The following is a 24,468-nucleotide window of genomic DNA, read 5'->3' as shown; positions in this document are numbered from 1 at the left end:
CTTGGAAGAGGTGATACCTGTCCTCATAGGGCCGTAGTTCACAAACAGACAGTCAGATTGTCAGTTGGCATTGGTCTTGTCTAAATAAAATGCCAATACTCTATTAAGATCTAAAGAGTGTAACACTATTTCTGCTGGTGTGGAAAGATATGGAAGGAAAGTAGAAAGTGAAATCATCTGGTTAATGTGAAAACCAGGCAGTACCTTGGGAAGAAAACTCGGATGAGTTCTCATCACCACCCTGTTAGCATTGAATACAGTGTAAGGCTCTTTGGCACAGAGGCTGAATCTCACTGACTCTGAGTGACAAAGTAGTAGCCACCAGAAAAGGAGCTTTCCAGGTAAGGTGTTGTAAGGATGCCTATTGTATAGGTTCGAAAGGGGGACCCATGAGTTTAAAAAGAACCACATTCATTTCCCAAGGAGGAGAGGGAGAACGTACAGGTGGGAACACCTACTTCAATCCCTCTAAGAAATCCTTCACTACAGGAATTTGTAAAAATGACCTATTCTTAGGGGATTTTGTGTATGCAGTATTGGCTGCAAAAATTACCTTAATAGATGAGAATTGCAGACTAAATGTTTCTAAATGGAGAATATTCGATACTATTACATCCTCCTGTCCCAGAATTGGATGGAGCTCACATTGAACACACCGCATGTAAAATCTCTTCCATTAGAAAGCATAGCAGAGTCTGCTCAATGGCCTTTTCGACTTCATAAGAATGTCCATACACTCCTGCGAAATGCCTCAGTGTCCATACTGCAGGAATTCAGAAGCCATGCTGTCGAACTTCGCGAGGGGAAGTTGGGGTAGAAAATCTTCCCTCAAGGCTTGTAGAGGAGATCCAGTCTGCATGGCAGCCTCCTGTGTGGTCTTTCTGATAGGTGGAGGAGTTCCGGCAACCAACAATGGCAAGGCCATTCCGGAGATATTAGGATCATTCTGGTCCTGGCTTAGTAGTTTGTTGATGACTGTCGGTATCAGGGGAATGGAGGAAACGCATACAGAAATGTCCGGGCAAGTTTATCAAATTTTATCAAAAGGGCATTCCCCTTTGTTCCTAGTTGGTAGAACCTGGATGCAAAGTCTGGGCATGTTTTTGTTGCTTTTGTCTGCAAACAGATGTATCTGCAGATGCCTCCATTCACAAAAAATGTCTTGTACAACGTTGTCGTGCTGAATCCAGTTCTGCTTTTCGGTGAAGTTTCAGCTGAGCAAGTCCGCATGTGTGTTCAGGACTCCTGGCAGGTGAATTACAGATTATCAACTTTCTCGCTATGAGCCAGTTCCAGATGTTCTGTGTTTCCATGGATAGATGGCAAGAAAGAGGGCCTCCTTCCTTTTTTAGATAGTGCATCATCGTCGTGTTGTACACTTGGATTAGGAGAACGCTAGTTTGAGTGGATGGATAAAAGGGCTTGAGGGCTAGATGGACCTCCATCAACTCCAGCATGTTTATATAGTATAGTTGATCCTTGGCTGACAACAGGACTTGTGCCTGTAGGGCATCCATGTGAACACCCCAGCCCTGGAGAGCATCTGATATGAGCATTTGCATCAGCATATTTTGTCGGTGACTGCACCACGGTTGCAAACTTTTTGCAGCCTGTGGCAGGGTGAGCTTATTGTCCCAACTGTCCGTAAATTGATTTGACTGATTCTCCAGATTCTGTTGTAGCGTTCTCAAGTACAGTCTGGCATTGGGAACAAGGAATATACATGAAGCAATTGATTCCAGGAGAGACGCCATCTGTCTAGCCAATGGGTATGGAGGGTGAAGGAGGTTGGCACACTTTTGAGTGATTGAAGATAGTCTCTCCTACGAAGAACACACTTTTGCGACTTTTGTGTCCAGGGTCGTACCTAGGTAGTATTGTCTTCGACTTGGAATCTGGACTGATTATTCAACATTGACCTGGAGACCTAAAGATTGAAGTGTCTCTATGCAGATGTGGCAGTGTTTTTTCTTTTAATCTGAGAGGAACCTTTTTCCAGCCAGTGGTCTAAGTATGGGTAATCAAATATTCTTTTCCTCCAAAAGGCTGCTGCTACAAGGCCATGCACGAGAATGTGGGGGGAGCTGATTTCAGGCCAAAAGGTAGCACCTTGTACTGGTAATGCTTGAATGCTACTTTGAACCAGAGGAATTTCTGATGCTTCCTAGCAAATCTGAAGTGGAAGTAGGCACTCTGAAGGTCGATGGAATACATCCACTCCCCCCTGATGGAGCTGGGGGTATTTCTGGGGGAAAGCAAGCATTCTGTGTTTCTCCTTGCATATGCATTTGTTTAGCAGACATAAGTCCAGAATGGGCCAGAATTTTCTGTTTTGGTCTTTTTTCCGGTAGGGTGTTAAAATATCGATTACAAAAATATAGCTGACTTAAATATCGTTGTAAAAATATCGTTTACAAAAATATCAACACCCTATACTTAAACAGGTAAGTACATAAATATCGACTCCAAAATATCGTTGTAATTAATATAGATGTAAAAAATATCGACTTTTTAAAATAATTAAAATTACTTTAAATAATAAATAAATGTAAGTACTATTAACAAAATACATTACATTACTTTTATTTTTTAACTATTTCAAAAACATTTACTACACTTTTTAATTATAAACTTAATAAATGTGGACATATAAATTGATTTTACACATTACTTTATATAACAACAGTAATACATACATATAATTAAAATACCCCTTTACCCAAAAACCCAAAACTGACCCTGAACCCTAAAAATACCCCTTTACCCAAAAACTGAAAACTGACCCTGAACCCTAAAAATTTCACTAAAAAAATCCTGTACACACACCTAAAATTATTATTCAATTAACTAATTGAAATTAAATAACTATTATTTATTACACTATTTATATTCATTTAAAACATTAAATAATCTATTATTTCATTATATTTAAATACCCCTTTACCCAAAAACTGAAAACTGACCCTGAACCCAAAAAATACCCCTTTACCCAAGAACTGAAAACAGACCCTGAACCCTAAAAATACCCCTTTACCCAAAAACTGAAAACTGACCCTGAACCCTAAAAATACCCCTTTACCCAAAAACTGAAAACTGACCCTGAACCCTAAAAATACCCCTTTACCCAAAAACTGAAAACTGACCCTGAACCCTAAAAATACCCCTTTACCCAAAAACTGAAAACTGACCCTGAACCCTAAAAATACCCCTTTACCCAAAAACTGAAAACTGACCCTGAACCCTAAAAATACCCCTTTACCCAAAAACATTTTCACTAAAAAACTCCTGTACACACACCTAAAATTAATTAAAAAATTAACATAATTAATTACATAATTATTATTCAATTAACTAATTGAAATTAATTAACTACTATTTATTACACTATTTATATTCATTTAAAACATTAATTAATGTATTATTTCATAATATTTAAATTACTTCCCACCCTACTCCCCTATAAACCCACAACCCGCTACGGAACTATTAATACTAAATTCAACTGAAAATACATTATTAAATAATAATATACTACTAAAAATACTACTTTGACTACAAATATTCATTAAAAACACTACATTACTTATAATTATTTAAAAAACGATATTATTGTAAACTATGTTTTTGTAAACAATATTTATTACAACTATATTAATGTTAACGATATTACTTACCTGTCTGTCGATATTCTGGTCAGACGATATTTTTGTCATCGATATTTCTTCCTGTAGATATTTTTGCAGCGATATTTAGGTTAGTCGATATTTTTACGACGATATTCCTGCTCTGTACCCTTTTTTCCTAACGAGGAAATACCAAGAGTATACTCCTACAGACATTTGAGAAAATGGGACCGCATCTATTTTCTCCTTGTGATGTAGCGCTGAGACTAAGGCCCAGATGTAGGTAAATCCCATTTACCGATTTTGAAATACCGAATTTTACCGATTCGGTATTTCAAAATCGGTAAATGGGATGTAGGTACCAACATCTGGATTTTTTACCGATACCTTGAAATTCGGTATTTACCGATTCGGTAAATACCGAATCGGTATTTGCTATTTAATCCTATGGGCCTTGAAGCCCATAGGATTCAATTCAAATACCGATTCGGTATTTACCGAATCGGTAAATACCGAATTTGTCAAGGGTGCAGGGGGTGTCACTTTGACACCCTCTAGCACCCCCAAAACGGACATGTGTGCAATGTGGCACACAGACATGCCCTAAGGGCACGTCTATCTGTCACATGGCACATGTGTACATGCACAGATGTGCATGTACACAGGAATCGGTATTTTACCATGGATTTGTATTCCATGGTAAAATACCGATTCTGAAAGCCATGTGCCAATGGAAAATTGGCTACCCACATTGCATTTTCGGTAATTTTACCGAATCGGTAAATATTACAGAATCGGTAAATTTACCGATTCGGTAATAATAACGATTCGGTAAAATTACCGAATATGTGCCCCTACATCTCCATAGCCCTTTACCGATCGGAAACGGCCGAAAATCAGATCGGTAAAGGGCTACCTACATCTGGCCCTTTGTTCTGTAGTAGCATCCACTGATGGCAAGAGGCTTTTGAAGGTGAAACACCCCTGAGGAGGGTACTTGAAGCAGAGTGAAAACCCATTCTCTACAAATTTAAGACCCAGTTGTTTAAGACCCGGCTCTGTTTTCATTTTTGCCATCTTGACATCCAAATGGGAGCTAAACAATGAGTTGTCAGTGAAGCAAAGGTTGAGGTTGCGCTGCTGTGCCTTTGGCTCAGGCCTGTAGGGCAAAGCCATGATGAACTTCTTGTACATTTCTCACACGAATATTTGTGGGCAGCCAGGTCCGAGACATCTGCCACCGTTCTCACTATCTGATTAGCGACCAGACAATCCTTTCTGCAAGATCTGGCCAGTGAGTCCCATAGGGACGTATTATACTGTCCCAATAATGTGGGAGCACTAGACACCTTCATAAATAAGGCAAATGTGCAGCACATTTTCCTGCCGAAAGAATCCATTTGTTTACTGTCTTTTTGCAGACAGTCGGTTGAGTAAGCTGCATTGGAGTGCATGTTTTTGGCAGCTGCTATATTGACCGAGTCTGGTGGATGGTCGTTGCTCGAAAATAAAGGGTCTCAATCTGGAGCCTTATATTTCTTTATAATTCTAGCTGGAGACAGTGGCGCGGAGGGTGGAGTAAGAAAAATGTGCATTACTGGTTGGAGTGTAAATGTATGTAAATGTAAATGTATTGGCATTTATATAGCGCACTACTTACCCGTAGGGTCCCAAGGCGCTTCGACCGCTGCGAAACCCTTCCTGGCTTCCCTGAGAGATGGTCCCTTAATGGGTATCTCCAGGGTGAGACCAGGCATCCCCGCGGTCTGGTGGGGCCGTTAGTGAAGATGAGGCAAGCTAATGCCCAGAGTTGCCGAGTGTGATCGCTGATCAGAGTGGGCACCGAGGCGAGAGAATTATCGAGTCCGCTGACCCTGGTCCAGAAACCTGCCGCGCCGGGAATCGAACCCTGGTCCCGGGCCGTCCTCTGCTCTCGGGTCTGCCGCCTCTAACCAGTGAGCCACACTACTTCCCGTTGGAGCAGACCTGAGACCACAGGAAGCAATTGTCTTGAGGTAAACCTATTATTTAAGGTCTCAAAAATGATCGACGAGGTAGTAGTGGGTGCTGGTATATCAATGTTCACCTTAGCAGCCCCTCTAACCAATACCTCATTAAACGTATTCAGGTTGTCTACTGGGGATACTCTCATAGGTGGAGTGTCCGAACTGTTGGTGAATAATTCTTCTTTGATGATTTCATAGAAACAGACCAGCAACAACCACCTCAGTGCATCCTGCTCAACACCCGCTCCGTCCACAGACACGCCGTCGAACTCTGGAACCTGCTCGACTCAACATCCCCAGACGTCGCCTTCCTCATAGAAACATGGATGAATGCCTCCTCAGCACCCGACATCGCCATAGCCATCCCGGACGGATACAAGATCACCCGGAAGGACTGCGTCAACCAGACCGGAGGAGGCATCGCCATCGTCCACAGGAGCACCATCCGCATCACGACCAACTCCCACGACACCCTCACAGGAGCACCATCTGCATCACAACCAACTCCGTTGACACCCTCACCGCCGCCAAGCACCTCCACTTCCAGATGCACACCGACCCCAAGACCACCCTCAGAGGCACTCCCATCTACAGACCCCCGGGACCACGCACACAATTCAGCGAAACCATTGCAGACTTCATCAGCCAGCACGCCCTCGGCCTCCTCTGACTGCATCCTCCTAGGGGACCTCAACTTGCACCTGGAGAACAACAACGACAGCAACACCACTACCCTTCTGACAACCTCGCCAACCTCGGACTCAAGCAACTGGTGAACACCCCCACCCACTACGCCGGCCACACGCTTGACCCCGTCTTCTCCTCCAGCAAGCACATCGCCTTCAGCCACTCCACCGGACTTCACTGGACCGATCACAGCTGCGTCCACTTCAGCTTCAAGAGAACCACGACCCACCACCTCCCGCAACAGGTTCCCAGCAGGAGCTGGAGCAAGATCACCGCCGACCAGCTCACCACCGCCCTCAGCCAGAACCCTCCCACCAGCACGACGGATCCCAACGAAGCAGCCCGCATCTTCACACAGTGGCTCGTCAACTGCGCCGATGACCTCGCACCACTGAAGAACCCTCCCAGCAGACACGGCAGCAAAAAAGCCTCGTGATTCACCAACAAACTCAAAACATCCAAGAAAAACTGCTGCACCCTTGAAAAAGCCTGGCGCCACGACCAGACCACAGAAAACATGACCGCCCTCAAGAATGCCACCCGCACACACCACCAGCTGATCCGCACCATCAAAAGGACATCATTCAAAGAACGCCTGGACAACAACACCCACAACAGCAAAGAGCTCTTCAGCATTGTCAAAGAGCTCTCCAACCCCAGCGCCGGAAACAACGACATCACACCCGCGCAAGACCTCTGCGACACACTCTCCTCCTTCAACCGCAAGATCGCCGACATACACAACAGCTTCGGTGCACCAACCACGCTCCCAACAAACGAAACAACGCCCTCTACCACCACCCTCTGCAACTGGAACCCGGTCAGCACCGAAGACACCACCCGCACGATGAACACCATCCACTCCGGATCCCCTACCGACCCCTGCCCCACCACGTCTTCAACAAGGCCGGCTCCATCATCGCACCCCAACTCCGGAACATCATCAACATCTCCTTCAACACCACTGCCTTCCCGGAGAGCTGGAAGCATGCCGAGCTCAGGGCCCTCCTGAAGAAACCGACAGCGGACCCTACCGACCTCAAGAACTTCCGCCCCATCTTGCTCTTCCCTTTTCCTGCCAAAGTCATCGAGAAGACCGTCAACACACAGCTCACCGGCTTCCTCGAGACGAACGGATCCCTCGACTCCTCACAGTCCAGTTTCCGAGCCAACCACAGCACCAAGACCACCCTCATCGCAGCCACTGACGACATCAGAACCCTGCTAGACAATGGGGAAACAGCTGCCCTCATCCTCCTGGACCTCTCTGCAGCATTCGACACAGTCTGCCACCGCACCCTAATAAGCGCCTCAACAACATCGGAATCCAAGGGAAAGCACTGGAGTGGATCACCTCGTTCCTCATCGGAAGAACCCAGAGAGTCCGCCTCCCCCTGTTCCGATCCGCGGCCACCGAAGTCATCTGCGGCGTACCTCAAGGATCCTCGCTCAGCCCCACCCTCTTCAACATCTACATGAGCCCCCTCGCAGCCATCGCATGCCAACACAACCTTAACATCATCTCATAAGCCGAAGACACCCAGCTGATCCTCTCCCTCACCAACGACCCGGCCAATGCCAGAGCCAGCCTACACGAAGGAATGAAGGACGTCACCGAATGGATGAAGAACAGTCGCCTGAAGCTGAACTCAGACAAGACGGAAGTCCTCATCCTGGGATCATCCCCCTGCCCTGGGCACCACCCCCAAGCCAACGGACCACGCACGAAACCTGGGCTTCATCCTGGACTCTGCCCTAGAAATGACCACACAAGTCAACGCCGTATTATCATCCTGATTCAACACCCTGCGCATGCTCCGTAAGATCTTCCGATGGATCCCCATCGAAACCAGGAAGACGATCACCCAGGCACTCGTCACCAGCCGAATGGTCTACGGGAACACCCTCTACGCGGGAACCACTGCCAAACTACAGAAAAGACTTCAACGCATACACGCCTCTGCACGACTCGCCCTGGACATCCCCCGCCACAACCACATCTCCACCCACCTGAGAGACCTGCACTGGCTCCCCGTCAGCAAGAGGATCACGTTCAGACTCCTCACCCATGCACACAAAGCTCTCCACGACCTGGGCCCCAAATACCTCAACAACCGCCTCACTTTCTACACGCCCATCCGCCAGCTGCGATCGACCAGCCTCGCCCTCGCCACCGTACCACGCATCCGCAGAGCCACTGCCGGAGGAAGATCCTTCTCCTACCTGGCGGCCAAGACATGGACCCATCCACCTACGGCTGACCAGGACCATCTCTCCTTCTGGAAGCAACTCAAGACCTGGCTTTTCGAGCAGTAACGGAACCTCCCCCCCTCCCCCCCCCCTCCAGCGCCTTGAAACCTTTCTGGGTGAATAGCGCGCTTTACAAATTGTTCTGATTGATTGATTGATTGATTGATTGATTGATTGATTGTAGGGTATCTGCGTGCGGCGTGGAATTATCAAGACCTTCGGGCAGGTGTACAGGATCTTGTTCTGGTCCTGCGTCGAGACCTACTCTTTGTCCATAGCCTGGTTCTGCGCCAAGGAGTGGTTTCCCTAGGTAACCTGAATCTTGTTGGGGACCTGGGGGTGGGGGATGGTATATGCAGAGCATGCTAGAAGGGTCTTAGCTTAGCAGGAGAGGCAATAAAAGTGAATGTCTGTAAATGTTCAGAGTCTGGACTTTGTGGAACAGGCCCATTGCAAACACTTTATAGCCATCGAGGAGAACGGTAAATAGGGGTCTGAGGAGCCTCTGACTTATGGAAAGATCTTTGTCTCCATGTAGAGGAGTGGGAGGTAGCTCCTGAATATGCAGCTGAAGCTTTCCCCTTTGATACGTGTCCAGTAGACAAGTTATGCAACGTAGGCCTAACATTGGGTGAATGTTGGCTCTACATCGAAAGATGAGGTGCTGACACTTATGGGGGTGTTGAGGACAAATCACTATGTTTAGCTGTTGAGGGAGGCATCGACATCGACTAAGAATGCCTAGGAGAGGCCTGCCTCGACCTCGATTGGCGTCTGGTTGCCACAGACCGAGATGCCTTCCTTGATGTCGAGCAGCTCCTAATTGCTGCCGACTGAGATGTCTGCCTTGACGTCTACAAGGATCATCACTCAGTCCCACCCTCTTCAACGTATACATGAGTCCCCTCGCATCCATTGCACACCAACACAACCTCAACATTATCTCCTACGCAGACGGCACTCAACTGATCCTATCCCTCACCAAAGACCCAAACACCGCAAAAACCAACCTACACGAAGGGATGAAAGACGTAGCCGAGTGGATGAAGAACAGCCGTCTAAAACTAAACTCGGACAAAACAGAAATCCTCATCTTAGGATCATCCCCCTCTGCCTGGGATGACTCTTGGTGGCCACCGGCCCTGGGAACCGCACCCAGACCTACGGATCACGCACGTAACCTTGGCTTCATCCTGGACTCCTCCCTCTCGATGACCAGACAAGCCAACGCCGTCTCATCATCTTGCTTCAACATCCTCCGCATGCTCAAAAAAATCTTCTGTTGGATCCCCAAGAAAACAAGAAAGACGGTCACCCACGCACTGGTCACCAGCTGTCTGGACTACGGAAACACCCTCTACGCCGGAACCACAGCCAAACTACAGAAAAAACTCCAACGAATCCAAAACGCCTCAGCCAGACTCATATTGGACATCCCTCGGCGAGCTCACATTTCTGACCACCTAAAAGACCTCCATTGGCTCCCCATCAACAAGAGAATTCCGTTCCGCCTCCTCACCCACGCACACAAAGCCCTCTACGTCCAAGGACCCGAATGCCTCAACACGCGACTGTCCTACTACACCCCCTCCCGCCAACTACCATCATCCAATCAAGCCCTCGCCGCTATTCCGCGCATCCATAAATCCACCATGGGGGGGAAGATCCTTCTCCTACTTAGCGGCCAAGACCTGGAATTCTCTCCCCACCCACCTTCGCTTTACACAGAACCACCTCGCCTTCAGAAAGCAACTAAAAACTTGGATATTCGATAAGTAAAGCACCCTCCCTCCCTCAAGCGCCTTGAGACCCTCTGGGTGAGTAGTGCGCTATACAAATCTCTGAACTTGAACTTGAACGTCGAACGACGCCTGGTTACAGATGACGGAGACTGTCTCGGTGAAGTATGTCTCGACGTTAAATGGAAATGTGACATTGTCGATGGAGTCCTCATCGCAGTATGACTCGAAGCCAAATGGCGATGGACGGTGAAGACATGCCATCAACGGCAATTCCCCCTGAAAGTAAGCGTTGCTTTCGAGCAGCATGCGATGGTTTTTTGCCGTTGATGAAGACTTTTAAAGTGTAGAGTTTCTTGACGTCGGCGGTCTTGCTGGTGAAGAGTGCCTCGTGGTTGAGGGCACTTTGGACGTCGAGTCTGATGTGGAACAAATAGGTATTTTCCTACGTCTAGATGCTGATCTTGTTCTCCTTTTCTGTCATCTGTCAGGAAGTCTGCCCCTGAAAGGAGCCCTGTGAAGAGAGGTAGCTTTCTTGGAGGAAGATGAAAGAGTTCCTCCTGTTGAGCCAGTTTTTTCTCTCTTTTGAAGACCATGGAGATGCATTTTCTCCCTATCTTTTAAGGTGCTTTTAGAGAGTTTCTGGCAATGGTGGCCTGACTCAGGCAGATAAGCGTCAGGTAGACATTTGATACAGTCTGAATGGGGATCAGCCTGTGCCTTCTTTTTGCCATAGACAAAGCACTTGACAAAAATATAGGGCATTTGTGACAAGAAAAAATATAATTTCGTGTGAGAAAATAATTTCTCTGCACTCTAGATGGTAAAAGATGTTGAGTGTAGTAAATAAACGTATTTTTTATTAAGCCATTATTTTGAAAAAAGAAAGAGCCCAGAGCACCACGATCCTCACTAAAGGGGTGAGGAAAAAACGTACCTAACTGTCACCTTTGGGGAATGATTGGATACTGTAGGTCCTAAAGACACAGTGCCAGTATTCACTTATAATGCTTTCAATGCAGCCTATTGGCTAACAATGCCTCTGTATTCCCTTGCAGTTTTCTCTCCAATAAAGGCTGTGTTCTGCAATGTATGCTCTCTTTTCCTGATTTACAGAAATGCTTGAGTCTGGTAAGAAACTTATTAAAGGAAAACATCAAAGTAAATTGGTCACTTTTAACCCTTAATGTAGGCTGCTTAGATATATATGTATATATATTAAAGTACGACGTACATCTTCTATGCTATATACATATATATTTAATTAATACGTGCTCCGGCGTCCCTGCATGTAGGCGGGAATATTCAGTGCTTATGACTTTGATGCAGATTCCCCTGGAAAAGAACAAAGATGTTACCACCTTAAATGTAGAGCTGTTACAATCACAGCAACCTGTCTCTTCAACGGAGATCTTTATTGTTCAACAAGTTGTTTGAAACCCTCCATTTCATGTAGTCAGTTTCTGGGACGGGAGGCAGGAAAACTGAGCTTTTTTCCAAGAAGTAACATCCTCAGGCAGAAGATTCCGTCTGCAAGAATTGATGGAAAGCAATGAGCCCCTTCAGCTGTGTGTTGTGGTGTAGACAAGATCTTCACTCCTGAGAAGGTCTTGCCATTCAAATGTTGAGGCAGCAGAAATTACCCCCGTTACTGTCTTCCCTTCACAGAGAAAAACTATAAAGTGACGTGTGGAATGCTTGAATCAATCTAAAATTGATCCGTTCCAGTTTGCCATTTTCTTGCTTGCTATGCCAAGGCGGATGGATGTCAGCCTTGTGGTCCTACTAAAATAGGGGCAGTCCAGCTTTAGCCCTTCTGACTGGGAGCCCAGGCGACCCCAAACATGTTTCAATGTTATTGTGCCTCATTAGAATAGTGCGGCTGTGGGACCTATAGAGAGGTACGGCAACCCCGTCTGGGCATATCCGATGCACTTACGGAGGTTCACCATGAAATAAAGTACCCAGCAATAATGTGAATTATAAATTACATCAGACCAGCTTACTCCCAGTGCCAAATGCTGTTTCAAAGAGCGTATATACGATTTTAAGACCCTCTATGTCTGGTAGGTGAGTGCAGGGACCAATGAACAATGACGGGAGAAAGACTCACTTACCTTCCTCTGCTTCTCCCGCAGGACATGGAGATCAGTGTCGCTGAACTACAGACCATTCTCAACGATGCTGTGAGCAATAGTAAGTATGGAGCCCTGCGGCTTTCTTGAGGTCCAGCTCCTCTCCATGAGAATCTAAAGCATTCAGATCAGCCTATGAGTCCCAGTACATGCACACATGGTAGTGGAGGGAAGACAGAATCCGAGATAAGGTGGGTGCTAAATATTGGTGATTGGACAGTAAGGCAAGGGGCAGAAGTATGTGACAGACAGGGATGAGAACAGGGGAATATGACAAGATCACAAGGCAGTGGGTGGAGTATCCCATGTGCGTAAGTGTGCATACGTTGGGGTAGTGATAGGAGACTGGATGCATTTGGCCTTCCAGGAAAAATATTGTATGACGAGATGTGAAGATATGCAGCACATATTGGAGAGATGGAGAAGAGAGTGGGCGAAAGGGCATACAGGAACAGACATGCGTCTTGGTGTACAGTGAGCTGGGCATGGGTGTCATGGGACTATCTCAATGGCAAACCACAAAAAACACTATTTAAAATTGTACAAAACATTGATATAATTGAATTCTGTGTTTAAAGGATGAGTTGCCATTATCCAATGGCCAATGTTTGATTGAGTGTTATCCACATGGCCATCTAAATGCAACATATTTGTGTGTCTTCACTTCCTAGCCCCTGAAAACCAAATTTCTCTGGTACATACCTCTCTGTTCCAACACTTAGTAATCAGAGTATAGCTCTGCCAGGCTGACACTCAGGTAAGGTTTGCAGAACTATCTCTAACACTGGCCTCTGCCCCCTAGACAAGGACCTGAAGACAGACGGCTTCAGCATGGAGTCCTGCCGCCAGATGGTCAACCTAATGGATGTATCCTTTCATGGTGTCCAGTTCATTGACTTGTAGATTTTGACACAGAGTGAACGATGACTACAACTTTGTGTGTCTGAGCAGTTAACAAAGTGTGTAATACAATCACAGACAACAACCTGTGGCCATGAAGCATGAACTGGAGAAAGAGCAGTCCTGACCTCTCTAAATATTAACATAGTCAAAGTTAGATTTGAAGAAAAGAACTTATGTTAATGGAATATTATCATCCTGGTCTTTTGACTCTGTAGATTAATGTATGCACTCTAAGAATCTGTATTTGACCACATAATCATAGGTTTAAATCCCTGCATGTCCACCCAGCCTTTCATGCTTCTCAGGCCGTTAAAATAAACACCATTCAGTTGGGTAACATCAACAGCTGTTATTCAGCAGCAAGATTCACTAAGGGTGAACTCGTGCTTTTATGGTATAAGAGAGGAAGGCCCAGGTTCGCAAACGTTTAGCGCTGGGTTAGCTAACCTGATCTTGAACCTTTTTGGAGCCTTTTTGGAGATTAACAAACCAACTCTAATTGGTATCAGCGCTGGTTTGTATGGGGAAAAATGCAGAGCCGCGCAAAACGCTGCCCTTTGCGTCAAGGGAGCGTTACATGGATGCTCTCATGCAACCACCATTGCTTTTTGACACTAAACCCAATCGACTCACATGAGTAGACAGGGTTTAGCACCAAAAATTAATCCAGTTGGAAAGCAGATGTTAAAAGGAGAATTGTTTTATATTTCTCCTTTTCTTTCCTACTTTGCATGCATGCTGCACCGTGCAGCATACATACATAACAGGAAAAGCTCTAAGGTGTGTCGAGCCGCCGCATTTTGTACAGGAAGGGTACAGTTCCTGTACAGACTCTATGGTAGACTCAGGCACTCAGTCAGTCATAAAAACTTTTATTCGGTTACCATTTGACATAACCATAAAAAGTGCTCAGGCACCCAACCTAGCACTACGGCGCTAAGGTGTGTGCCTGGCGCACGGCAGCTGAAGTCGGCGCTGGCGCTAGGGAAAGGCGAGGAGAGTGCCATATGTCTGTGAATACAGTATTTTCATGCTCTCTCCCTGTCACGCAATGCGGCATTGAGGGCTCATCTTGGCAGTCACTGGGCTCCTGAATGTGCCAGCATTTGCCATCACACTGCGGGGGCCTCATACCATCTCTGGGTGCTCGAGTAGATATCCAGTCAGCGGTGCCCAGAAGTCTCTAGGTCTGGAGGCCGCTGGTAGTTCGTCCGCATATATATTCAATTGGTCCCTACATAAACTATCTCCTTCAGCCATTGTGTCCCGTGGGGACTGTTCTCCCTCCCCAGTGCTTCGCCACTAGCCATTTCGCCAGCAATGTCGTGCCAGCCACTAGTCTCCTGTTGCAGGGGTTGGGAGGCTTAACTAGGCCCAGCAGGCAGATGTTCCAAGTGCAATGCACAGTCTCCAGCACCATTTGTATCATACTTGCAGTCGCTTTGACCCAGAAGGCGTGGACAGGTTTACATTCCCAAGCCATAAATACAAAGTCAGCCATAACTTCACCACATCGTACATAACGTGAATCCGGTCTTAGCCCATATTTCTGTAATTTGACAGGCGTATAATACATTTGATGCAAGAATTCTAAATGTATTATACGGAGGTTGCAATTTGCTGTGAGTCGCCCAGTTGAGGTGCAACATGCCTCCCATTCCTCCCAGGCCAGTGGTGCGGCCATCCTTTTATTCCGCCTGTCCAATGCCTCTGAGCCAGTCACCTCGTTTTCTTTTTGGGATCGGCATTATACAACTTAGGGCCAGATGTATCAAAGGGTTTTGGGCATTCTGTGTCTATGGGGAAATGTGTTGATACATATGGCCCTTAGTTATTAAACCTTCACTGTCTTGGCAGATAATATCACCTGCAGCACTTTTAGCATTTCCAATTCCGCTGGGAACCAGGGGTTGCAGTGATCTGACTGCAGCATGCAGCTTGGTGTACATGAACCCCAGCATCGCTGTGTATGGTCGCCCTGCCGAGAATGCATCTAGTTTCAGGAACTGGCCATTAATGTACAAATCACCCAGCTTAGTGATGCCGATGGAAGCGAGGGTCGACAGCGCCCCCTGTTCATGTGCTATGGATATGTCCGGATATGCCGTGATGGGCATGGCTGGTGCATATAGAAGTGTCCGGCACCTAGGTCCCTCCAGGCTTTAGAGGTATAGGCTAATGTGTTGAGTTCCTTCCTACTAATGTCTGATCTATTGAGGAGCACCATGGCAGTCAACGGGATGGGATGCACAGTGTCAGCTTCCACAGCTAAGTTTGAGAAGTATTGCTAAGGAAAGTGCCAGTAATGTGCATATTGCGCTTGCGCACATAAATAATGAAGGCGTAGATCCGGGGCCCGAACCCTCCTGTTCATACGGTTGGATCAGGATGTTCCAACTGCATATCGGTTGTTTGCCCGCCCACACTAGGATTTATAAGCATGCTTTAAGTGATTGGAATAAAACTTTGTTAAGTACAATTGGAATATTCCTAAATAAATAAATACATTTGGGAAGGACCGACATTTTTGCAACTGTAATTCTCTCCACAAGAGACAGGGGGAGTCGCGTCTACCTCGCCACTTGGTATGTCAGCTTTGCTATAGGCTACCTATAATTCCTGCTAATGACAGTCTCTGGGTCCTTGTGCACACAGAGGCCCAGGTATCTTACATCGTCGTTCGTCCCAAATTTTTCCGGAGGCCAGAGTATCTGTCATAGCATACGTACTCCCGCAGCAGGGGCTCCATATGTGTCTCAGGGTCCTTTAGATATAGCAAGATATCGTCCACATATATTGATAGGGATAATGGTCGTTGGCAGGACTTGAGCGCGGCCTGAGTGTGTCGCAGCCTAATCTTGCATGCCAGTGGCTCAAGGGCCAGCGAAAAACAACATGGGGGAGAGGAGGCATCCCTGTCTGATTCCACTACAAATTCGTATGGGATACTATTTTGTTGACACAGATTCTAGCCACTGGGAGTGTGTATAGCAGCCGCACCCATTTTTAAGAAGGCGTGCGGCATTCCCGGGACCGCAAGCATGCATCCCCACTGTACAGAATCGAATCCCCTGGCTGCATCCAGCAGCACCGCTGCAGCCTTAAGCTCTGGGTTCAGGTGATGCAGCACTGTGAACAGTGTGCGTAGATTGTGCGAGGTAGATCTTTGAGGCACAACTGATCTGGGAGGATCAGATTTGGCACTAGGGGTTACAGTCTGTTTGGCAACGATTTTGGTGTCTATGTTTATTAATGACTTTGGTCTATACCATTCACACCTATTGCCCTCTTTAACTGGCTTCAACAGCGTCACTATTTATTCTTCCTTCAAGGAGGGTGGCAGTACACCTCTGTTGTATGCCTCCATGTACACCTCCAACAATTTCGGAGCCAGACTGTCAACCTACGTCTTGTAAAATTCCTCTATCAGGCCATCAATTCCTGCCACCTTGCCGTTAGGCAACGCCATAATACCTTTCTTGATGTTGTCTACTATCTAGGGTTGAATTGGATACTCTCTTTGTCCAGATAATAGCCAGCCCAGGTTATTATCCTCAAAATATTGGGGTATGTCACTTTCCGCAAACGTCGCCCTACGCCCATATAATCTGGAGTAAAACTATGTGAATACTTTTAGGATCTCAGGTGTGGGGTAGTGTTTGTTGAGCGTATGATCCACCAACTCAGCTATGTATTCCTGTTCCCTAGGCTGCACAATTTTACTTCCCTGCCTCTTCCCCATACGCTCTAGCTCTCCACCTTCTAGATCTATGACATACGTCCTGTTGGGCTAGTTCAGCATGTTCAGAGACCAGCTCCCTCATCTGGGGCACCAGGGCATGTGTGGGGTTTTGCTCATATAATTGATCAAGTGTATGTATTTTGCCTTCTACATCCTTTACTCTATTACGTAGCTATTTCCGTATTCCAGCTTGTACCCCCATACATTCACCTCTGATGGTGACCTTGAAGGCCTCCCACAGTGTCCGACTCCCTCCACTGAGCCTTCATTTTCAGAGAAACTATTTGTGATGGCTGGTCCCACAGTTGTACAAAATACCTGGTCTATCAGCTAAGATGGTTGCAGCCTCCATTGGAATGGTGGCCTGGTGCATGTGGGTATTGCTAACTCCAGCATCACCGGAACATGATCTGATGTTTTGGCCAGGTGCCTGACCACCCCCAGTCGGAACGCTCACTTCCCTTGAAACAAGCCAGTAATCCAACCTGGACCAGGAGCCATGGACTGTGGACATATAGATTCCCTCCCTGGTAGTTGGGTTGCGACTCCTCCACACATCTACTAGCCCCTCAGCCTCCATCATTTCCCTGATTATTTTAGCTGCTTGTTTACCATATGTGGTAGAAGAGGCCAAGCGATCCAGTTGAGGGTCCAGATACACATTTAAATCTCCACCCCAGATCACTAATGGCGTCGATAGTCTATCTATGCGCCTCCAGACATCATTATAAAATTCAGGGTCTAAGTTGGGGCCATAAGTGTTTACAAACAGAATTGTCTGCCCACCCAGGCATCCTTGCATCAGGAGCAGCCTTCCGTGATCATCTGCCACGATGTGTGTCAATACAAAAGGTGTTCCCCTTCTGACTAATATCAATACACCTCTGGAGTATGCAGAGTATGACGACACTGCCCTAACCACCGCCCATCTTTTCCCTACCTTGTGCTCTGTGTGTTTTGTGAGGTGGGTCTCCTGTAGAAACGCCACGTGGATATTATGCCTATCCAAATAAGCTAGGACATGGTGTATTTTCTTAGGATTGTTGAGTCCCAACACATTCCATGTAATAAGTTTAGTTAAGGAGCCAGTTTTTTTTTTTTGTCGTTAGACCTTTATTTGCAGTTGAAATCAATACACAGCAGAGAGCCTACAACCCTGAGGCCGGCCACGACATAATAGAGTAATCAATCATAGAGGAATTACACAGCCCTTCAGCCGACAACCATGGGTCCGGCGGCGTACCATTGGAATGAGCGTCTATTATGTTAATTTCGCTGTTCTAATAACAAAGGACGTCTTACTTTTTCTTTTTTGTTTTTATACTTCACAACAACCATAACAAAAGGAAAGACTCAATAGCTTGAACATTTGCTGAACCGTGTCTGTGGCAGTGTCGACGACGTTCCGTCACCGGTGTCGATAATGCGGGCGTACAAGGTTGCTTGGCGTAAGCCCATGGAGTACTTAGGGCACTTCAGCCTTGCTGTGTACCCAACCGGTTACTAACTGCGCTAACACCTCTTATGTATACCTGGTGAAGGCTCTCAGTCTTCCTCCCCCTCATCTCCCGAGCTATCAATATCATCTTCCATCAGTGGATCACACAAATCTTCCGTGGATTCGCCCTTAGCTTGTATACCGCTCTTTCCGTCATCATGAGTGTATCCATGATCCTACACCATAGTGCTAACGAAGGCGAGTCCTCCGCCCCCCTCCTCTCTTCGCAACCATGATACCCACAATGGCCCAAAGCTGACCCTGGCGTGTAAGATCATTAGGTTCCCGCACACTCACTAAGCATACACGTGGATCCGGTGGAATGGACACCTCCAGTGTTTGGGAGATGGTGCGCATCACCTGCCGCCAGTAGTCAATTATGAATGGGCACTCCCATATTGTATGTCGAAAATTGCCTTCCTCCCTACACCCTCGGAGACAATATGGATGGTCCGCCCTGTGAAGCCTGTGCAGTGTGGTCCTCGTGTAGTATACCCGGTGCAGTATTTTAAGCTGCACCAGTCTGAACCTAGCTGAAATGCCCGCTTCTTTCGGTGACGCCAGTGACGCGTTCCAGTCTGTTTCTTCCATGTCCCCCAGTTCACCCACCCATTTCTCTCGCAGCTTGTCTAAGGGGTCAGGGAGGTTATGTAAAAGCTTACGATATGTAAGGGAAGTGGCGCTGGTCTGCATGAAGTCAGTAAGCAAACAATCCTCCAATGGGGAAGCTTCGGGGACCTCTGTGCCCTCAGGTATGGCTGCTAATAGTGCGTGTCTGATTTGGACATATCTATAGGTTTCATTGGGGCCTAAATCGTATTGCTGTCGAAGTTGTGAGAAAGGAACCACCCCTCCGTCCATCCACATGTCCCCCACCGTGGAAATGCCAATGTTGTCCCACTGCGTGAACCCTTTACTGTGTCGCAGATGACCCAGTGCCTTAGCATCCCACAGAGGAGTGAGTTTCGTAATGACACCTCCCCACTTAAGCTTCGCCTGTGTTCTGTACCAAAGCACCACTGTGTGTTTTGTCGGGCCTATGAGCTTCGCAGCACGCCCCTTGTGATACAGCGTTGCCAGCAAGCCATGCGTGCCAGCTGTATTCTATCTGCCTGGTAGGCCGGATCATCCTGGGGTACATGCAGCCAATGGTTAATGACTTTAAGTTGCGCTGCCCAGTAGTACATCTGTACGTTTGGCAAGGCTATCCCCCCCTTGTATCAGCTCCTATTCAGTTTGACGTGCGCTATTCGTGGCGGGCGGTATCCCCACAGCAGACCGGTTATCATAGCGGTTACTTGTTGGAAATAGCGCGGGGGCACTAGATAGGGGGTATTTTCAGGCACATATAGGAAGCGCGGCAACGCCATCATCTTGAAGAGTGCTGCTCTTCCCAGGAGCGTCAGGGGAAGGGTCTTCCAGTGATGCACGTCGCGCCGTAGGCGGTCAAGTGGCGGTTTCAAATGTTGTTCATAGAAGTCAGTTGCGTTCCCTGTGACTTGAAGTCCTAAGTACTTGAAGGCAGTATCTGCAAACTCTAGGGGACAGCCGGGGGAAGGGCCGGCGCTGGACCCTTTAGCACATAAATCACAGATTTCGTCCAATTAATAGTGTAACCAGACACTATCCCGTGATTGTCACACAGTGCCAGGAGTTCCGGGATCCCTTCCTCCGGGTCCGTCAAATAGACCAGCATGTCATCTGCGTAGAGGGAGACTCTGTCTTCCCAGCCGTCCCCCCAGCAGACCCCCTTCAACAACGGGGTGGTTCTGACGATGGTGGCCAGTGGTTCCAAGACCAGCGCAAACAGTAGGGGCGACAGCGGACAACCCTGTCTCGTCCCACTGGCCAGCGGTATCGTTCGGGAGATGTGACGGTTCGCCGACACATGCGCCATCGGATTCGCATAGAGGAGTTTTATCCATATGAATGTGGGACCAAACCCCATGTGGGCAAGTACTGCAAATAGATATTGCCATTCAACCATGATTCTGAGGATATTTTGCCTCGACCTTGCTTCTAGGTCTTGCTTCTTGGCCTAAATTACAACCAGGACCTTCTCCATTTTGAGGCACATGGATGAGACGGTCTGCAAGCTATCCTCTGTGTCTGAGATTCGTTTTTTGGCTTCCCCCAGCCTGGCGCCATGCTTGTCTAATTTAGTGGGCATGTGATCCAACCTTAAATTGAGTGCATCTATTTTTCCAACTATAGACTGAAACTACTCTGCACGGTGATAATAGCAGATTTGAGGGAAGTAGCAACTTCCAATGGCGTTTCTTGTTCTGAGTCCGACAATGCCCGCTGTTGGGACCAGCTCGGTTTCCTCATCTCAAATGTCAGGCGTTCTTGATTCTTGTCAGTTTCCCCATCTTGGTGTATCCAACGAACCAATGACCATACAGTCATCCTGTATTGTGGGCGTAGGGATTGGCCTGCTCCTGTGCGGTGATACTCTGTACTATGTCTATTAGAGCGCCTGCAGTATGGCAGTGCCTGAGTAACTCTGTAGCAGTAGCAGTGTAGTTATGGATTTGCTGCGCTTGCTGTGATCCTCTTCCCCTCCGAGGGCTTCTCCTTCAGGCCGGGTGTGTCTATAGGCTTTCACGAAGGCCAGGCTCTCGGCCCAGTCCCAGCTGCGAGCAGCGTTTGTGACTCACTGATTGGCAGATCTTATCTCGGGATGCTGCTTACGGAACAGATCACAAGCGCAGACCCAAAGCCCATTGGTTCTGCTATTTCGGGTTCTCACCACCGCTCTGCAACGCTGTCCAGCTGTTACCTGTCCACTCCAGCCCATCGAGGCAGCCGCCTCCTTCATCCTCGCAGCTTCACCCATTTACATCTCACCACTAGTTATGTCACAGCCGTAGGGCTCACCGCAGCTCCCCGCAGCCTTTGAGATATCCCAGTTCCCAGGATCTCTTCACTCCTCGGTGTGCTGCAAGCGTGGCCCTTCCTTACCATGTTCCTCTACCCTACCAAAGCCCCCTTTTTAGACCTCACATGCAACAGCACATGCATGCGCTCTCACTTGTGAGGGGTATTGTTCACAATAAAGGGCTTGGAGCCCATGTATTACTTACCATTTGTTGGTTTCATTGTAGCTCTTCTTTCCTGCCTCCTAATTACCCGGCGTCGCTTCTCCTTCTTTGTGTGGCGCATGGACCAACCACATATTGATTAAACTCAGTGTACGATCGCTGCTTGTGCTGTGATTCAGATAGTATTTCTTCACCAGTTACACTTTTATATACATCTTTTTAAATATTTTATATTGCTTATCACTGTACACGTATGTGTTTCAAGCGGCTTCTGTTTCCATTACCAAGCTACTGACTCCAATGCACTCTCTGCCATCCTACACCAGTACACTCTACTCTACGCCACTCTACTCTACCACTTCACTCTACGCCTCTCCATTTTACTCCTCTGCCAGCCACTCTATGCCACTCCACTCCCTGCCACTCCACGCCAATCCACTCTACTTATGCCACTCCGTACTACACCGCTCCACTCTGCACTACTCTATATGCTTCGTCACTCCACACACTCTACGCGACTCCACTTCACGCCACCGCACTCCACGCTATGCCACTTCACTCAACCCACTCTAGGCCACTCTATACCAAGCCACCCTACTCTCCTCTACGTTGCATACTACATGCCACTAACTTTTAACTTTTAGCCTGCTGAACAGCAGCCACACTGCTGAACAACATGGCTATAAGACATTTGCAAAACCAATAGCTCTTGTATACCTGAGACCTTGGGCTTTCCCAGTTCTTGTTTAGTTAATAAGTAAGATGTGCTCGCATTTTTCTAAAGCTTCTTAATAAATGTACAATTGTTACTTCTGCAACTGGCACGTGACAAGCTCGCCTTTTGCCCTTCTTTTCCTTCATTTTTTTGGGCTTTTTTTTGCACTGCAAACCTGCAGATCCACATAAGGCCGGCTAGCCTAATTTTCACACTTCCTTCCCAGTGTTATTGTAAGGTTATTGGTCTCCCAGGCAAGACATATTTTGGGGGCCCCAAATAAAACAAATTAAAATTTTGTTAACCCATTTCCTGAGATTTCATACCCTGGTGGTAGCAAACTACTAAATTATATATTAAACTTTAACCCCTTCCACACTGATGACGAGCTGGGCTCGTCATGGTGTAGCCTCCTCATACACTGATGACGAGCCCAGCTCGTCATAAAACAATGAAATATAACAAATCCCAGCACAGGAGGGGAATTGCCTTAGCAGCCATGGGGTTAACAGGGTCACACAACACTTGAACATGCTTAAGAGAACACTAGGCAGAGGGAATGAGTCAGTGCCGAGGTAGGCAAGGGAGCGAGGTTTAAAGAGAGAGAAATAGAATAGAGCTAGGTCAAACAGAGACCTATCACCGGGCGCCACTTGGCAATTGCCCATTTTTCCTAGGTCTTAAAATGCCTCTTTCTGTCCTGCCATTCTCTTTACTGATAATGTGGTGGGAATTTCCCAGTATGTCAGATCTGTGCGTTACACACCCAGGGAAAACACTGTGATCATTAAGCTGCATGCTCTTCAGCAGAGTCCACCAGGACCAGAATAGCCCTTATCAATCAATCAATCAATCATAACACTTGTATAGCGCGCTACTCACCCGGAAGGGTCTCAAGGCGCTTGGTGGGAGGGGGCCGCTTACTGCTTGAACAGCCAGGTCTTGAGTTGTCTCCTGAAGGCGAGGTGGTCCTGGGCCAGCCGAAGGTGGATGGGGAGGGAGTTCCATGTCTTGGCAGCCAGGTAGGAGAAGGATCTGCCTCCGGCGGTGGCTCTTCGGATGCGTGGTACGGCGGCGAGGGCGAGGCTGGCGGATCGTAGCTGGCGGGTGGGCGTGTGGAAGGTCAGGCGGTCGTTGAGGTACTTGGGGCCCAGGTCGTGGAGAGACTTGTGTGCGTGGGTGAGGAGCCTGAACGTGATCCTCTTGTTGACGGGGAGCCAGTGTAGGTTCCTCAGGTGGCCGGAGATGTGGCTGCGTCGGGGGATGTCCAGGATGAGTCAGGCGGAGGCGTTCTGGATGCGTTGTAGTCTTTTCTGTAGCTTGGCTGTGGTTCCGGCGTAGAGGGTGTTTCCATAGTCCAGCCGGCTGGTGACGAGGGCCTGGGTGACTGTCTTCCTGGTTTCGATGGGGATCCATCGGAAGATCTTGCGGAGCATGCGGAGGGTGTGAAAGCATGACGAGGAGACGGCGTTGACTTGTCTGGTCATCGAGAGGGAGGAGTCCAGGATGAAGCCCAGGTTGCGTGCATGGTCTGTTGGCTTTGGGGCGGTGCCCAGGGCTGAGGGCCACCAGGAGTCGTACCAGGCAGAGGGTGAAGGTCCAAGGATGAGGACTTCCGTCTTGTCTGAGTTCAGTTTCAAGCGGCTGTTCTTCATCCATTCGGCGACGTCTTTCATCCCTTCGTGGAGACTTTGTGGCCAGCCTTATGTGGCCAGCCACACGTAATGCAATACTACAGCTTATAAAAATCAAACAATAATTGTTTTTAACAGGCCTGTATGAAAAGCATCCCATATAAAATAACAAACATTCGCCAGGAAGCATTTGTAAACATAACATGGCTGGTCTCACCAGGGTAAACTTTAAGACCTTTAACAAAGGACTTATAGAATCGTTATGCAATTGCTTGTAAAACCATAAAACACGGTAAAGTGCATACTATCCTGTTGAAAACTTAATTACAGCTACAATACCTTAAGGTTTTAACTTTAGATCATCCTCTGGGTACTGCCAATAGAGAATAAAACAAATTCAGCCTTAACCTTACTTATAAAATCGATGATTAGGGGGCATGGTCTAAGGAAGAAAGATAGTGGCCGTGTGAAATTCTAGCGTCCCGACCTCAG

General features: G+C 47.4%; 1 protein-coding gene across 1 annotated transcript in view; it reads left to right on the top strand.

Moving 5' to 3' along the window:
• Window positions 1–24,468, top strand: part of LOC147706800 (calpain-1 catalytic subunit-like) — a 668,045-nt gene that overhangs the window by 494,319 nt on the left and 149,258 nt on the right. The window contains exons 14-15 of the mRNA XM_086925931.1: window positions 12,444–12,501; window positions 13,243–13,307. Of these exons, the coding sequence (XP_086782057.1) occupies window positions 12,444–12,501; window positions 13,243–13,307 (123 nt within the window). The remainder of the gene's footprint in view (window positions 1–12,443; window positions 12,502–13,242; window positions 13,308–24,468) is intronic.

The sequence above is a fragment of the Lissotriton vulgaris genome, chromosome 6 (genome assembly GCF_964263255.1).
Source record: "Lissotriton vulgaris chromosome 6, aLisVul1.2, whole genome shotgun sequence".
In the NCBI taxonomy this organism is placed as follows: Eukaryota; Metazoa; Chordata; class Amphibia; order Caudata; family Salamandridae; genus Lissotriton; species Lissotriton vulgaris.
This window is presented reverse-complemented; position numbering and strand designations above follow the sequence as displayed.